Source organism: Mesitornis unicolor, unplaced genomic scaffold, assembly GCF_000695765.1.
Source record: "Mesitornis unicolor isolate BGI_N332 unplaced genomic scaffold, ASM69576v1 scaffold6237, whole genome shotgun sequence".
NCBI classification, from domain to species: Eukaryota; Metazoa; Chordata; class Aves; order Mesitornithiformes; family Mesitornithidae; genus Mesitornis; species Mesitornis unicolor.
In genome coordinates, this window is record NW_010194291.1 from 48300 (window position 1) to 64434 (window position 16135).

General features: G+C 42.3%; 1 protein-coding gene across 2 annotated transcripts in view; it reads left to right on the plus strand.

Moving 5' to 3' along the window:
• The window catches only part of ARVCF (armadillo repeat gene deleted in velocardiofacial syndrome), a 98854-nt gene that overhangs the window by 43363 nt on the left and 39356 nt on the right, over window positions 1-16135 (plus strand). The window contains exons 6-9 of one of the 2 annotated variants that reach the window (XM_010187741.1): window positions 4411-4528; window positions 5814-5985; window positions 8252-8269; window positions 12651-12722. In XM_010187741.1, coding sequence (XP_010186043.1) covers window positions 4411-4528; window positions 5814-5985; window positions 8252-8269; window positions 12651-12722 — 380 coding nt within the window. The remainder of the gene's footprint in view (window positions 1-4410; window positions 4529-5813; window positions 5986-8251; window positions 8270-12650; window positions 12723-16135) is intronic. The other variant, XM_010187742.1, reaches the window with a different exon arrangement.

Here is a 16135-nt window from a genome sequence, read left to right on the forward strand (position 1 = left end):
AGCAGGATGGTGAGTGTTCAGTAATGCTCTGACCTCTGGCTTTCAGCTTCATCCGCTGCGCTGTGGGATAACAACTGATGGCCCTTTCCAGCCAGGTGGCAGACACAGCAATAGTCTTGGAAATACAAGTTTTAATGTTCAGAGAAAAAAACTGTCTCTTTGATTTTCAAGTTTCTCTCTTACCATTTTTAAAAAACAAACGAAACCTCTCCACATCTCCACTCTATCTTTCAGATTGAGTGGAGGGGGAGTTGAATTGGGGAGATTGCTACATGCTTTACATTGAAATTGTGCAAATAAGGCGCCAAGCATTTAATTATTTTAAAATCTTTTCTCTTGAGGATAATTGTGGTGTGTGGCACAGGTAATAGTAACAGCTCACCTATCCAGGGGTGATGAATACCAACTCGGTTCTGCAGGTGTAAGTGTTACGTTCAGACTTGCTTATTATCAAGATGACTAATTGGTGAAAATGATAACCTTATTGAAAGCACGCACAGATTTCTCAGCAAATTCCCTGCCATTTTCCAAAGGTTTTAATACCAACAGACTGGATTCCTAGTCAGATGTGTTCCTATGCTGGTCAGTATTTACTTCTATTTAACATTTACTTAGTGCTCCTCTGTTTTGTTTTCCCAGGGAAAGCGTATTTGAACATCCTTACAAATCCTCTTTCACTAGTCCAGTCTTCAGTGTGGACTCCAAGAATTGGAGGAAGAATCCAGCTACAGGCTGGGTATTTAAAGTCTCCAGAATGAGATTTGTGCTTTACTGTTTTACATAACATCAGTCATACTGCTGGCTTCATTTCTAGGTACTTTGAGTAACATGGACAATAATTTCATGTGTTGCTCCTAGAATTGTGCTTTTGAGTGTGTTGTATATATTTACAGTGAGCACACTGTGAAGATTGCTTTGCAGTGTGATGTAAGAAAGATACTGTTGTTGTTTTTGAAATGCATTTTTCATTTAATGGACTCTTGGAAAAGCGTTGAAAAGCAAGGAAAGTCAGGGAAAGCAGCGGAAGCCTCTCTGGGGGTGACAGGACAAGGCAAGGGAAGCAGATGGTGACAGGACACCAGAGATGTGTAGGTATCACTTGTCACTGTTTGGTGTAAAAATAGTTTGGGTAGTTCCTCCTCCCCATTCCCACCCATTTGAACACACAGTCAATTTTATTTTCATTTATAACAGGTTTTTTCCCATCATGAGTGCCTCAAAACCCCTGCAGAGTTCCTCTTTCAAGTTGGTCAGACTTAAAAAGTATCTTGGACTTCATCCATAGAGCTGCCCCAGCAAGCAAGTCACTGAGATAATGTGTTTAATTCAGACGTTTTTGGGCTGTTCCAGTTGTTGCATGACAGCCTAGCTCCTGAGTTACAGAGGTAACAAGCACCTCAGCTAGGAGTTTGGCTTCCTTTCGTATGCATCCACTGAAGAATTAATTTTCTTCTGATGTAAAATGGTGCTTTTCTAATGTGTAGGAAAGTTCAGTGAAAAGCACAAGTCCCTACGTTATCCAGGTCTGGATGCCATATGTTGCATATCTGTCTGTTGCATGAGGCTTTGCGTTCCTGTTGTGGAGGGTACTCACTCTGTGTGAGATGACTACAAAACCTCTGTTAAAGTCTGCTGGAATCTGTTGCCTATTTGTTGATTTTTCATCACTCTTGAAAGAAGGGTGGTTAGAAACTTCGCTTTGAAAGTTTCCTTTGGAACATGACTTAGTTACAGCTTTCGCTCCATGGCGTGTAATAGATCTGTAAGGTGCATCGAGTGCACTCCAGTGCTGATGTGGAATTGGAAGAGATTTTTCCTGACTCTGGTCAGCGGAGTGCCATGTCAGGTTGGTTACTCCACTGCAATTCCTGTCCTTTTTAATGACCAGTACCAGCACTAGCTCTCTTGTCCGTGTAGTCACTTCTTCTGTCTCCACGCTGCAGTCCCTTCTGAAGACCCAGGGTGTGAATTTGACTGGTGACTACCAGGTGATGCTTTTCAAGGAGTTAGGTAGCATAGAGTCCAACACTTCAAGGCAGAAATGCAACCTGGTGTTTTTCTGGGTTGCAGGAGCTTTTGAAGGTTGCTCTGGTTCGTGGAAACCAACCCTGGGAGCACTTCTGGGACTGCCAGATGAGAATGTACTCAAAGCACACTGTCTTCATTTTCACCGTGCCTGCCTTTGCTTAGTGCTTACGGATGTTTGGTGTACTTGTGCACGTGTCTGAAATGCAAATATTCCCATGGGAGTTGGGAGATCTTTGCTGCCTTTTACAGTGTGGAAGCAGCAGGAAGAGCAGCAGTCTCTGGGAAGCAGGTGCTGATCTCCCTGGGCTTAATCTGAGATCTGGTTGCTTAGACTTCTGTGGAGAAGAATGTGAGCTCAGCTTTCCAGTAGGTCTGGGTTACAGTTACAGACAAGGACATGGGTTTTGTTGTTTCACGTTAGAGAAATCCCATGGGCTGCAGGAATCTCATTACCCAGGGAGGGGGACTGGCAGAATCCCAAGAGTGTTGGCTTTTTATGGAGCAGATGTTTCTGCACGAGATGCTCATAAGGGTACATTTTCTGATGTGTTAGTTACAACATTAAAACGACAAAGTTTGATGACTGGATAACTTATTCATGGCATTAATTAGCTATTAATTTGGTCCTGCAGAGTTTTCATGCTTATTTATCTGTGGTATATGTGGGAATTTTTTCTTGAGGCATTAGTTTTCAATAAATTTTTCTATAGTTGAATATACAGCAAGTGATACTAGCAAGACACGCTCTTACTGATGTACTTTCATAGTATCTTTTTTAATTATAACCTTGTCAATGTCTGCCTTAGTATTGATTCTAATACAGATCAAGAAATAAGGCAGCAGGGTACAAAATACTGTGATGCTGTTGATAACCAAAACAGTAAAACAAATGAGCTACAGGCGCGGCAGCACAAGTGAACCACAAAAAACCTCTTACGAAGCCATGGGGCAAGAAAGGTGTGAAGGATTTTTTTCTTCTTTTTCCCCAAAAATTGTATTTTTTTTTCCTTTGTGTATTGTAGATCTCTAAGACTTAGTGAGGGAATAAGAAATGTGATACACAGCTCCAGATAAGACCACTTTTAGTGCATTTCTGTCACCTTCAAGCTTAGTAAGTAATGTTCCACTTTAACAGATGTGCTTGGAGGTGGAGCTGCTATCATTTATTGTTATAACTCCTAAAAGGTATCACAGAGAATTTGAATTCTAATTTCAGTTTCATAAAGACTTTACATTAAAATTCACGTTGGAGCTTTTGGTATGAAAGTATTACAGAATCACAGAACGTGAGGGATTGGAAGGGACCTCCAAAGCTCATCCAGTCCAATCCCCTGGCCGGAGCAGGAACACCCAGATGAGGTTGCACAGGAAGGCGTCCAGGCGGGTTTTGAATGTCTGCAGAGAAGGAGACTCTGTATTAGTACAACTGGAGATGGAGAAACAACATGTAGAGTTCTCTTTTCCATATATCCCGTGGAATCATATTTAAATATCCAATTTACCTGCCTTGTGTCAGCCGTTGCTAGAGATGAGGCTGCGTGTTAGGATTTGGGGAGAGGATTCATTTATCTGTGCATTTCAATTCTGTTCTTAATTGAAAGTTAATGTGCTGTTACAGCAACCAGCTCACAATTAAGCGTCTTCAGACTTTGAGAGGTCTCTGAGAAAATGTGGGGTTTTTTTCCTAGTCATCCAATTAACATAGCAGCCTGCCTGGGTGATGGGGGGACATGGGAGGGGACCGTGATTGATTTGTTAATTACTTGGAGATTGGCAGTCCCTCTAGTTAGTTCAAAAGGAAAATTAGCTGCATGATCCTGGTAGCAGAAGGTAATGATTGCGTCCTGAGCTTTTGGGAGCTAACCCGACATGGGTTTGTAGAACTCAAAAACCCTGAGAGCTGAAAGATTGGCTGTATTGTTGTCAAAATTAGTGCATTTCAGCTTTGAGAGAACGTTCCGTATAGGTTTTGCCAGCAAGCGCTATCAAGAATAATTTGTGATTTCGCATGTTTTTTATTAGGTGATGAAAGTATTTTTCAGATTAAAAGTTCTGGCTTCGAAATTAAATTTTCAGTTTGTGTATTGTTTGCTCTGGAAACTCCTGTCCAGTTTGAGGTATATGAGTGGACTCACCAGCAACTCAGAAGAATGTGTTTGCAGACACCTCTGTGACTGTTTGCATTTTTGTTCAGATTCAGGGAGTTGCAGATGTGCACTGCCCGTATTTTACTGACATTTAATACGTTTGTCAGACTCATTTGCCTCCAAAATGTTCATCCAAGGTAATGAGTTCTTAATAATTGTAGCATAAATCGATGTACCTTTTGACTTCACGGTGAAGGTTAGAGGGCTAAACTTTGTTTTAAATCTCTCCCGTTAGCAATGTAAGCTCAGATGGAGCAGAAGCACGCAGAAGACTAAGAGAGTGTGATGGCTTGGTGGATGCCCTCCTTCATGCTCTACAGTCTGCAGTTGGCAAGAAGGATACAGACAATAAGGTGAACTTGGAGTACTAAAACGTAATGGATACTTGCATTAATTTAGGCTGAAGTGCTACACTGGGATCTGACTTCTGTTTGCTAGTATCACAAGGAGATTATGCTTGCCTCAGAAAATAGAGCCATTATCTTCCTCTCGTGTCTGTTGTGATATCCATGGTACTGCTGATGGGGTAGCAGCACGATGCTGCCATGTTACCTTGTGTGGCTGATGAGGTGAGCAAAGGCAAGTGGTTGTGATAGGAGGGAAGAGCAGCCCTTTATTATCGTTAGTGACAGTATTGCTATTGTTCTGCTTTACTTAATTGGCATTTATAAGTGCAGTCTCCAAATCACAATTGAGTGCCATTGTATTCTGCTTTGCACAGTACCAGCAAAGGAGTCAGTTCCCATTTTAATGACTTTATTCAGCACCATCTGTAAGGATTGTAGTGCTTAGACATTAAGAAATGTCTTCAGACCCGCAGCACTTTCATTGTGGCTTTTTTCTAGGTGCAGATTTTGATTAATCTGTTTTTATCATCATCTCATCCTGTGCTGCTTAAAAGCATATTTATATGCATAAGGAATATCATAAATTAAACCTGTTTAAACAAGAAAGAGCATACAATTGCTTTATAACACCAGTAGGGCTTGTAAAGCATCATTATTTTATTCTTTTTGAGTCCCACCATGAGATGGACTGTACAAGGGAATTACAAAGCCCTGTCACTTAATCAGATAGTTTTGGAAGTGGGTTTTGTAACCACCTGGTGGTTTCCATTGCAATCTACAGAGCATTGCTCTTGTCAGAACCTGACGTGCTATGGATCAGCTATTACTACGGGACAACGTGTGTTCTCATTGAAATCCTCAAAAGGCCTAGATTTTTGACCCAGAGAAGATTTAGTAAAATGAGCCCCTTGGGGAATTGTAAAAGTCAGAAGAATTAGAGAGAGGTTTGTATTAAAATAGGATCCTTATATGATCATTTTCTGCTGTGTGTTTGATCTTTTGGAGAATTGTATTCTTTATGTAAGATCAGGTGGTATTTTTGATTAGAGAATTTTCATTTTGAATGGGAACTATTTATGAAGCACTTCACTTTCGGAAGAGTAAAATTGGTTTTAGAACAAGAACGAACCTTAATTTAAGGAGTCTTGACTAAATCTTCCTTGAAAGCTACATTCTTTTCCTGGGGCAGATGGGCTTTTTCTAAATTCCTCCAAGCCCTCTACTGTGTAATATAATGGTTTGCAAATAAGAAGGTGCAGTACTTACTGTAACATAAATTTCTCTGTTGCAGTCTGTGGAGAACTGTGTGTGCATCATGCGGAACCTTTCCTATCATGTCCACAAAGAGGTCCCCGGTGCTGACAAGTACCAGGAGCTAGACGCCAGTCAGACTACAAGCACGGGAGGCTCTCAGAAGAAGAAGAAAGACGATGCCGGTTGTTTTGGTGGAAAAAAAGCGAAAGGTATGTGTTGCAGAGAGCCCAGAATTGGAAGTTGATCTGGGGGTAAATCTTGCTGTGTAGGCCTGCTCTTGGAAGCACATTCATCATGCTCGTTTAGAACAGTGCAGTTTGTGGAGGTACGTGTTTGTAGTGTTGTGGCATGTGTTCACCTCACTTGTAGCATTGCTGCTAGATGTTTGGGAGTTTTTCCACAATTGCTATAGTTTTGCTTGGCTTTAAATAGGAGTGGTGCATGCTGGCGGATGACACTGCTGTTGGACAGAGGTGGATGTTCTCTGCCTCTCCTCTGCATTGCTGTGTTCTTGCATCTGTCAAACCTGTGCTGAGCTTGGCTGTGTCGCATGCCTCATGGCCTCTGGAAGCCAGGCCAGCATGCGTTCATCCCCGTGCATGGTAGTCCTGTCTGTGCGTCTTCCATGCCTCCAGTCTCTCACATTTGAAAACAAACTAAAAGCCTGCCCTCCCACTCACAACCAAAACATACAACCTCCCAATTCTGTCACTCTTACAGTAATTTAAATTGCAAACATGATTCTGTAGCTTCTAATTGTCAGTCACTCTTAGACCTGTTTTCTCCTCTGGGACATGAGCGTTGCAAATGAGTTTCATTACAGGAGAGGATTAATAGTCTCAGTAACCTCCCCCTTCCATCTTTCCTTTAGGAAGAGGCACTCAAATTATATCAGTTTTCTTTGTTGTTTAGAGAAATGACTATTCTAGACTGAATTCAGAGGTGATTAACTCAATTTTTTTGTCTAGACTCCGCTCTCCTCATTTATGCTTATTCACATCCTGGCTTACTATTTATAGCCAGGTCTAAGGAAGGTTTTGGTCTTGAAGGAGCCAATATGGAATTGTTGGAACTTGACGGGCTGTGTGCTGCATGTTAGATCTTCCTTTGATCTGACCTCTATGTGTTATTAAAATGTTACGTGTTTCCATATGTGTCAGGGAAGTCATCACAGTGTGAACTTGCTTTTGCAGACTAGTTTGTCATCAACTGGATTTAAAGTGTTTAAAAAAATTAAATAGAAAATCGGTGGGAATATTTAATGACTGGGGGAAAACTGAAGAAAGAATTTTACCTGCCTGGCCAGCCTGTTCTCACAGTGAATGACTAAAAAATTCAGTGTGATCTCCTTTGGAAACCTTGAACATGTGCTGACTCAGGCCTGTTCCCTGCCACTTGCAGTCCCTGTTGTTTTGCTGCTTGAGAGCAACACAGCGAGTGAAAACATTTTTAGACATAAAAGCTGAGTGAGTCTATGGGAGGAGGGGAGCGTGCTGACTGAGAGCTGTCACCGTCCTCTCCATGCCGGTGAGGAGAGCGCTCTCAGGTGGCTGTCCTTTGTCAAGTGTCTGCCTGTTCCCTCTGGGGCCGACCTATATATAAACCTTCAGTGTCCGTGTGCCCTGATAGTTTCTGTTTATCAGCCAAAGCATCTGATCAAGTCATCTTGGACAAATTGGTCTCAAAATCATTTGACTCGGGGGATGAACCCACAGATTTCAGCGAGCAGCACAGGCGCTCAGTGACAGCTTGGGTTTGGCTCTGTGTGTTCGGCAGGAAATTACAATTTCTGAACTGTACTTTAACATTTTTTCGCTCCTTTTTTGCAGTGCTTTTTTTTAAAGTGTGCTGTTCTCTAGGGGACATCATCTGGTAGTAATGCCGAGCTGGCAGTGTGGAGATCAGAAGACAGAGGGGAACAGGCAACTGTTGTGTTTAAAAAATAAAAATTTAAATCCATTAATAAATGTGCTTTTAAAATCATAAAGTGAAGCTTTCTTTTCTCACTATTAATTTGATGTGAATACCGGTCAGAACCTACCCTAATTTTCTCAGTCTAGGACTTGAAAATAAATCAATTCTCTCCCTTTCTTGGTCACTTAATCTTGCAGTGTTTCCATGTTTATTTTACTTTATTTCATGGTCATTGATCATAGCATTTCAAACACCTCTGCAAAGGGCTAATCATCCTTCCGACCCTCAATTCTGTGAGCACCTTTTCATTTAATGAAAAGAGGGAATGAAAAATAAAAGCTGCGCAGGGAAAGATTGGGGTTTTTCCAGCAGGAACAGAAGGGAGAAAGTGGAATATCTTGTTTTGATTTGTTTTTTAATTGATGAAAGCTCTGTAGTATTCCTGTAATACTCGGGTTTTGAACCTATTCTGTGAAATTCTGCCTCTTTGTGACTGTTCCTTTGTATTTTCTTCCTTCCTGTAAATTTTTGTTTTTCTTTTGCTGCTTTTCTGGTAATTAGAGGAGTGGTTCAATCAAGGTGAGTCTTTGCAATACTTTCTTCTCATCATCACCATAATATGCTTTGTTCAACTTTTACATGCAAGGCTAAGAGCTGAGATCAAGGTCTTGTTCGTTCACCTTCTCCTCTGCTTGCCCGGCGCATCCTCCTGTTCATTTCAGTAGGCATGGAAACCCTCTAAATGAGTGAGCATTTTCAGCTTGGTCTTCTCACACTGGGGATAGAGAAGAAAAGGTTTTATTCGCTCCTGGTGTGAGTGCAGTAAGAGAATTGATTTGCAAGTGGCCTGATAGCCCTGTGAGAGAGGGAACACCAAAGTGTGCAAGTTGCCTCGCCAACCCTGTTGTGTTAAAGTGCAGCTTTGCTGGCTGCTCTGGGTAGCAGTGGCCATGAAGCCTCAGCAGCTTGGATGTGTATTCTCGGGGATCTTTGGTATTTTCTCAGCTTGGGCATGCAGGCCTGGGCTGGTGCATCTTTATTACTGGCACCCAGACTAGCTAGATGAGGCTATCCTTAAGAAATGCCTCGGGGATATGCCTTCTAGTTTCTCATCCAAGCACAATGAGTAAAATTGCAATTGGAATACACAGGTCCGAGGCTAAAGTTTGCCTCTGTCGCTTCTTGGCTGAGAAGCTGTTAGGCTGTGAGTGCCCTGGAGACTTCCACTGTGGTACTGAGGCTGATTTAGGGGTAAGGGCAGGGTAATTTTCAGTTTGTGACACTTGCTTCAGATCAATGGCTTCTGAAGGGTTGAGGCAAAGAATCTAATTGCTTCACCCAACAAGTGGTGCTCAGTGATGTTCATGACACACCGCTTTCAGACTGTGCCTGGTGAGCCTGTGGAGGATGGGCATGTTGGCAAGACAGAGCTCAGCCCTTGCTTTCCGCTGCTGCGCTGCAGTCCGGTTCAGTGGGTGGACTAACAAGCATGGTATTGACTGGTGAGGGTGGAGAGGGGAATGAGGGGGGTTATGAAGAATCTCTTTCCCATTTTATTTTTGTTTTTAGCCAGAAGGAAAATGTTTGGGAATTAATCTTTTGGCAAAAAATGGTGTAGCTGAATAGCTGTTTTGATTATCTGGTAAAGCAAAGCGACTTTTGATGAAAATCAACAGCAACATCAGTGGTTAATAACACTGGGTCACACTTCAAAGTCCGTACTGAGTTTCTGACAGATTGAAAATGCCGAAGGTCGTGTTTTGGTTGTTTCTTACATAATGAAAAGTAGCAGTGAGGGGAGAGGGAAAGAATTTTAATCCCGCTGTTTCTGGGACTGTAAATTGCATCTTGCACAAGCAAGTCTCATGTCAGGCAGTTTTCCCAAACCAGAGTGCTGTGCCAGTTCCTACAGCCAGGTCTCATAAAGCAGACCTGTCAGCAGGCATGTTCAGAGCTGCCTGTCTCTTGACAAAGTCTGGGGCCATGCTTCTGATCCAACAGCATCATCTTTTCTCTGGCATACCTCAGGCTGGAAAACCTGGGGAGCAGGGAGATGCATAGAACAGCAGAAATTGAGATGTACAAAACCAGGGTCTTAAAAGTCTTTTCTACTGCTAGTGTGGTCCTTTCAGCATCCCTGTGCGCTAGCATTACTGACAGGCCGGAGTGACAGAGGAGGGCGTTCAGAGCTACAGAAGCTGACAGTGAAGCTGGTTTTCTCATGATACCAGTCAGGCCAGGGGATGCCTGAGAGATTTGTATTTGGTAGGCTGGTGGACTTGCTGAATTTGGTCACCTTTTAGAAACTCCAAATGAATACTTGTGGGTCCTGTGAAAATGAGGTGGGAAAAATACCAGCTGGGCTGCAGGTTGAAACCTTCTAGATGGATTTCCTTTGGAATCGTCTGACAGCTTGGTCACCTCCTCTAGAGGAAAGCCCTGGAAAATGTAGGTGCTTTGGGTATTTCTGAACCTGGCCCTTGCTCAGTTTGATTAACGAAGTAATTTGTAGAGTTGAAATCCCCTTGGTCAGAGCTCTGTGTTCTGAATTGGCTCCATTTGTAAACAGCTGGCAGCTTCTGGTTGGAACAGACGTGGTTTTGCCCGTGAGTTGGGTTGGTTTCTCAGAGGGCTGAGAGACAAACTAGTAAAGGCTTCATAGAAGATGGCCGGTATTTGCAGTCTGGCACAGAAATTTGGAGACAGCAACTGAAGATCACGAAGCACAGGTGGAGTGTGCTGTCTTAATGAAAGATGGTTTAGTAAATAGGCAGCTGCTCTGCATTGCTGGCTTCAAAGATGTAGCAGCCAACACTGGTCTCCTGACAAGCTCTTCCTTAAAAACTTGTGCACAAATACTGCTTACTAAACATTGCACTGGAGAGAAGGGAACTCTTACTGTGCCATCTCAGTTCTGCAGGGCTAATAGAAGTACCAAACCCCAATGTTTGAATTACAGAGAGAACTTCTGAAATGAGCAGTTGTGTTGAGTAAGGTCTGGCTCTCCAAGTAAAAGCTTTGAGGTTTAAACTAGCTAATGCCAAAGACATGAAATTTGGGGTCATGTGAAAAGACAGTTTGTCCTACTTGTCGATAACATGGACTCACATTTATTGGTCTGTCTTAAGTCTGCAATCTTCCCTAAACACCGACTTCCTTCCTTCAGTGTCATTTTTTTTTCTTCCTCCCTCTGCCCTGCTTTTTCCTGTCAATATTCTAAGGGTCAACAAGGGTTTGCAGCCAGTGACTGGCTTCAGCTGCCATTATGAAATGTGATGTCCTTTGGTCATGCACAGCATTTTTTCTTTCTGGTATTGGTTCCACAAGCAATCTGTTTCTGGCGCTTTCACGGAGCGAGAAGCTGTCGGAGGGCTGCAAAGTGCAGCTAATTCCTGTCCCTTCTTTTAGAAAAGATACCTTTTAGAGGAATGGCATGGTACCTGACTGCATGACCTTTTGGTAACTTGGATGGGCTTTTCATGCTTGGTATAATCACGCAAATTAGTTCAGATGAACGGAATTTCTAATCCGTGTTTTGTTTTGCACAGTAGTTAAAGTTGGCTGGTATTCTGTGTTGGCATTTCAAAAGAAAAGTGTGTGGTATTTCCAGAGAAAGGGAGGGAATGGAATACCATCGTGAGGGGTATTTTTCTTTCCTCTTGATGTTTCTTCTAAATATTCATATTGGTATTTAAAAGCTCTGTTTCTTCTCTATATAGTACTGCATCTGTTTATCCTTTTGTCAAGAGGAAAGGTAGGGGTCGCCCATTGAATTCACTGCAGAACCTGCTCCCTGCTATAACAGGGCAGGGATTTGCCTTTCCCATTTCGTGACTTATTCTCAGTGAAGAGTCAGACTGATCTCCACGCTACATTTTCAGGGGCCGTTTTCCTGTCTGCTTTTAAGCATCCTGATTGGTGAAGCTTTCAGCCCTTCCTGTAAACCTCTGTTAGCAGCCTGGTAGAGTCCCTGTTCAGAAGCCACCTCTGGCAGCTTAAATCGTGTTGTTCTGAATTCATCCCATCTCCTACCTCCCTCCCCTGCTTTTGCGGGAAAGGGACAAAATAACTTGATTTTCCCTCTAGAAATAACTTGTACGCTGCTGTCCTCAGCAGCTGTGCAGATTCCTGCACTTCAGAAGCTCTCTCTGCTGTCAGTTCTTCTCTGGTGGCAGGGTGCCTGCTTACCCCCCAGCACCCATGTGCTGTGTCTCCCTGGGGGAGAGGAGGGGATGAAAATTTCCACTTCCCTCCCCGGCTGTTTACATAACCTTGAATTGCCAACCTAACTGAAATTAAAGTCTAGGTTTTGTTCTGCTTTCTGTGAAGGACTGTGTAAATTAAAGCTGATGTAATGGTTTGAAACTGTCTCTTAGCATAAGTATGGAACTGTCTCCATTAGTTTCTAATAAATAGTCAAAATGGCACTTTATTGATTGAAGGGCAATTCAAGGTTAAGTTGCTGGCTGCTGTCTGTACAATATATTAAATCTAGGCTTTCCAGCTTGATAGTTGCGATGAGAATAGAGGCTGCAAAGCAAGCCTGTTGTATATTGCTCTGCTGCTCAGTTTCTGCTTGAGCTAAGCTTCAGATCAAAATTGCTCTGTGAAAATAACAAGTAAATACGGGGCTTCTGAGGGGGGAGCACAGCCTTGCCAAGAAGGGAGCTAGCGCAGTTTTCCAAGATTTTAAGCACTTTCAAGACCCACTTAAATGCTGCTGCTAAGCATGTTTGCAGATCAGCCTGGAAGTAGCAGGGATTTTTGTCCCTAAGTTGCTCATGCCAAAGCCACAGCTATGCAGTGGGATTGCAAGTCAGATGTGTACAAATGCGGGTAATAGTCTGCAGTTTGTATTCTGAGTCTATATCTCCTCTCATCTTGTAGATGCACATGACAGTAGCTTACCTGTCAGTCTGCTGACAGTCTTTTCCATCTGTTGTCTTATTTTTTTGCACAGGAAAGAAGAATGGAGATTTGGACAGGAATTTTGATACACTTGATTTGCCTAAGCGGTCTGAAGCAGCAAAAGGTAATGCTAATGATTGTGCTTTTGGAAATAACAAGTAGCCTGGGAGCTGGAGACTCTTAAAGGAACTTGAGATGTGAGCACATCACGCTGATCTTTGTTTTGTGTTCAGTTAATTGAAATAATAGATGTGTTAGTGCTTGTTGTTACCTACTGTTCAATACTCAGTATAACCAGTATTTTATATAAAGCTTCTAAATGGGTGGAATCGTGTAGAACCCGTCTGATCTGGTGTTAGGTGGTTGCATGCTCTCTTCCTTTACAACTCCGTTTGCAAATTGCCTGCACTAGATGTCAATGTACGGAGTTATGAAATGCATTAGGTAAGTGGACTTATCACTAAACTTTTCCCTGTCGTTGCTTCTCTGTATGTCTTCAGTATTCCAACGAATTGGAGAGCAAGGGCAGGGGATGAGTTCAAATTTTTGTCTTTTCTGATAATCAGTCTTCTCCTGAACATGGCATCCCGCCCTGTCTGTAGTGAGTAGTACTTGTAGTGTTCCAAAATCGTGAGGTTCACAGAAAAATTCTTCTGCGTTGCACTTTTGTGTTTCACCTCTGGCAGATGTGAAATCTTTCGCAATCTGCATTCCTTTCCTGCATGTATAGTGCTTGTTTTAATTGGAGATTGGGAGATTATGTGAGATCTCGTCAGACTTCTTACAGCATTAGATAGTGTTTTGAGACTTGCCCAGGTTTTCATTTGAAGTGTGTGCAATGTCATTGCAAAGATTCAGCCATTGTCATGGCAACTGCTGCAGTGCCACCCTGTCAACCCAGCCTTGGAGGAAAAGCTCTCCCATAGCACCCTCACCTTCATGATCTGTGAATACCCAGAACTACCCGAGTATTCTTCAGAAGGAAAACCTTAAAGTCTTCCTGCATCTCCTCTACAATTTCAGAGAGTGTGAAGAGACGGTGTGACTCAGTGGAGAGATCCCTGGATCTGAGATACCTGAATTATGCTACTTCAGTGACCTTGATCAAATCAGCTACGTTGTGCTTCGGTTTCCTCACTGTAAACGGAGGGCGGCAACAGAGGCATCTAACATCCTTAGAGATGTGCTGATAGGAACGGTGTGGTAACTGCGCACGTCAAGTGTCACACTCTCAGTTACTCTGATTGGCGATATTCACACTAATCCTAATATGTAGATGGATCTAATCTATTTACAGACACACTTTACAATGGTTACAGTTTCTAGGCTGATGTCTAAACACTGGTGTTCATTTGGTGCACGACTGCACAAGACACTAACGCACCTCTTCAAAGGTGCCACGCCGTCCTATTCTGAGAGCAGCAGGAAACCTCTCCTAACCAACCCTCATTTTAATGCCACCAGTTCAGGGCTGGGTGTTCGTTACATTGCAGAGCAGGGAGACTTCTTAAGGGTGTATAGAAAGAAAGGAATACAAAATATATCAAGGGCTTCAGCACTCTTATTCCTTTCCATATGTGATTGGAATGTAGGTGCCACTAAAGGGAAAAGATGGAAATCAAAGATTTCTGCAAAGAAATGGATCTTGCATAACTTCCTTTAAAAGAAGATAAAAATCTTTCCTCTGCTAATGGTAGAAGTGTGGTGGCATGTCTGATGGGAGACATTTCTGCCTCTCCAAGTTTACACAGCTAGTTATTGTATTAAATTGCTAGAGATCACACACTCTTCAAGAGGTTTTGGTTGATAATTTTGAGGTAACCCCATTTAATCTAAACAGAATAGGCTTTAGTCTGTTATGGGGGGTTGAACCTGGCTGGATGTCTGGTGCCTACCAAAGCAGCTCTATCACTCCTCTCCTCAACTGGACAGCAAGAGGTCGTAGGTCTCTGACTGCATGTCCTATGCTAGAAGCCCTTTGACATGGAAAAAGGCATGAGAAACTATTCATTTGTGTGCTAAGAGTAAACAATTAATTCCGTGATACGTTTTTGTTCACTTTTTTACTAGTAGTTTCCTGCTAAGCATCTTGTTTATGTGAGAGTTCCTGGATATTACAGGTTTAAACAAGATTGCTAAGACTTTGAATTGTTTTGTAGGATAAGACAAATAAAATGGCAGTTTTAAAAGTCTTAAAAGTTCTGGTCAGATCTATGCCATAGAGTATAATTTGTTCTGATGAGATCAGCTCTCAGCTGAAGCAGAGCCTCGTTATTAAGACTGAAAAATCATGCAAGTTTTAATGATCAAAAGCACTCAGTGTGAGTGACACAATGAAGTGCTATTTCAAAAATCAACAATTATAGATTAATCTTTTTCATGTATTATTAAAGCTATATTAAAGTGAGTTTTCAGCTGGAATTTCTGTGGGCAAATGAGATTGAAGTAATAAGATTTGTTCATCCAATGCAGCAACTGAAGATGGTGGTAGTTAATAAATGTTGGGACGCAGTGTGGTTAAGTTTCCTGTAATCTTATGGTCAACATCCATGGTGCTTCTCTGATGGATCTGAAGATGAGGTTTCAGGAACCTGACATCACGATTTCCCTATAAAATGTTCTTGGGTATGGTTGCTGAACTTAATTGATAGCGTGCTTATGGCTGCTTGGAAAAGCACAAATGAGAAGCAGTGAACTAGTTCAGACCTATTTTCTATCAGTCTGGAAACTTTGTTTGGTCTGCATCTTACTTTAATTGCCAGAGTCTCTGCCTGTCCTGTAGCTGAACATCCTAAAACCAGAAAGGTCCATAGTTTCTAGTTGAGGGGTGGGAGCAGGAGTGTCTGTGTGGGAGGCAGGGGTTTTCTCAGCCTTCGTTCAGGACAGCTTAGGAACACGTTCGTATCTTGAACAGTCCAAAGGGTACGATGAGTTATTACCTAGTTTAAACTCTAGTAATATTTTTTTTCCTGGAATTTGTTTGCTCTAAGGATGAATGAGTGAATGAAGGCAGTTCCTTTTTTCAAAGTGATGAACTGGAGTCTCCTTTTCCTCTGGTTGCTCCTGGTTTTTTTTAATGGAAATCAGATTTTGCTGCAGCACAGTATTTGAGCAGCCCTGAAACCATTTCTAAGCCTTTAATAATTTTATGTGCTAGGCATTCTGGCAGGGGAAAGCTTCCCGTTCAGGGTTGTTATCTGTGGTAAACTGGATAATGTTAGACGGGAGAACTTGCAGTGCTTTCAGAAGCTGTCTCATCCGATACTAAAAAATAAATGTATGTGCTTTGGCAGTGTCCAGAGTACTTCTGTCCGCATGAGGAAAGGTTGTGGAAGAGAAGCTTCTTGTTTCCTCTTTGCTGAAAGGAGAATATTTTTTTCTGGCGGTTGGAGAGAGGGAGGGGATAGGTTTTTTGGAGTAGTGATAAGAGCTTGCATAGAGTCACATGAGAAGGGGATAGCACAGGCAAGAAATTATGAATGCTGTCCTTGGGACCTTGCTAAGTTTAGTACTTTCAAAAATTCCTGCTTGTGTGAG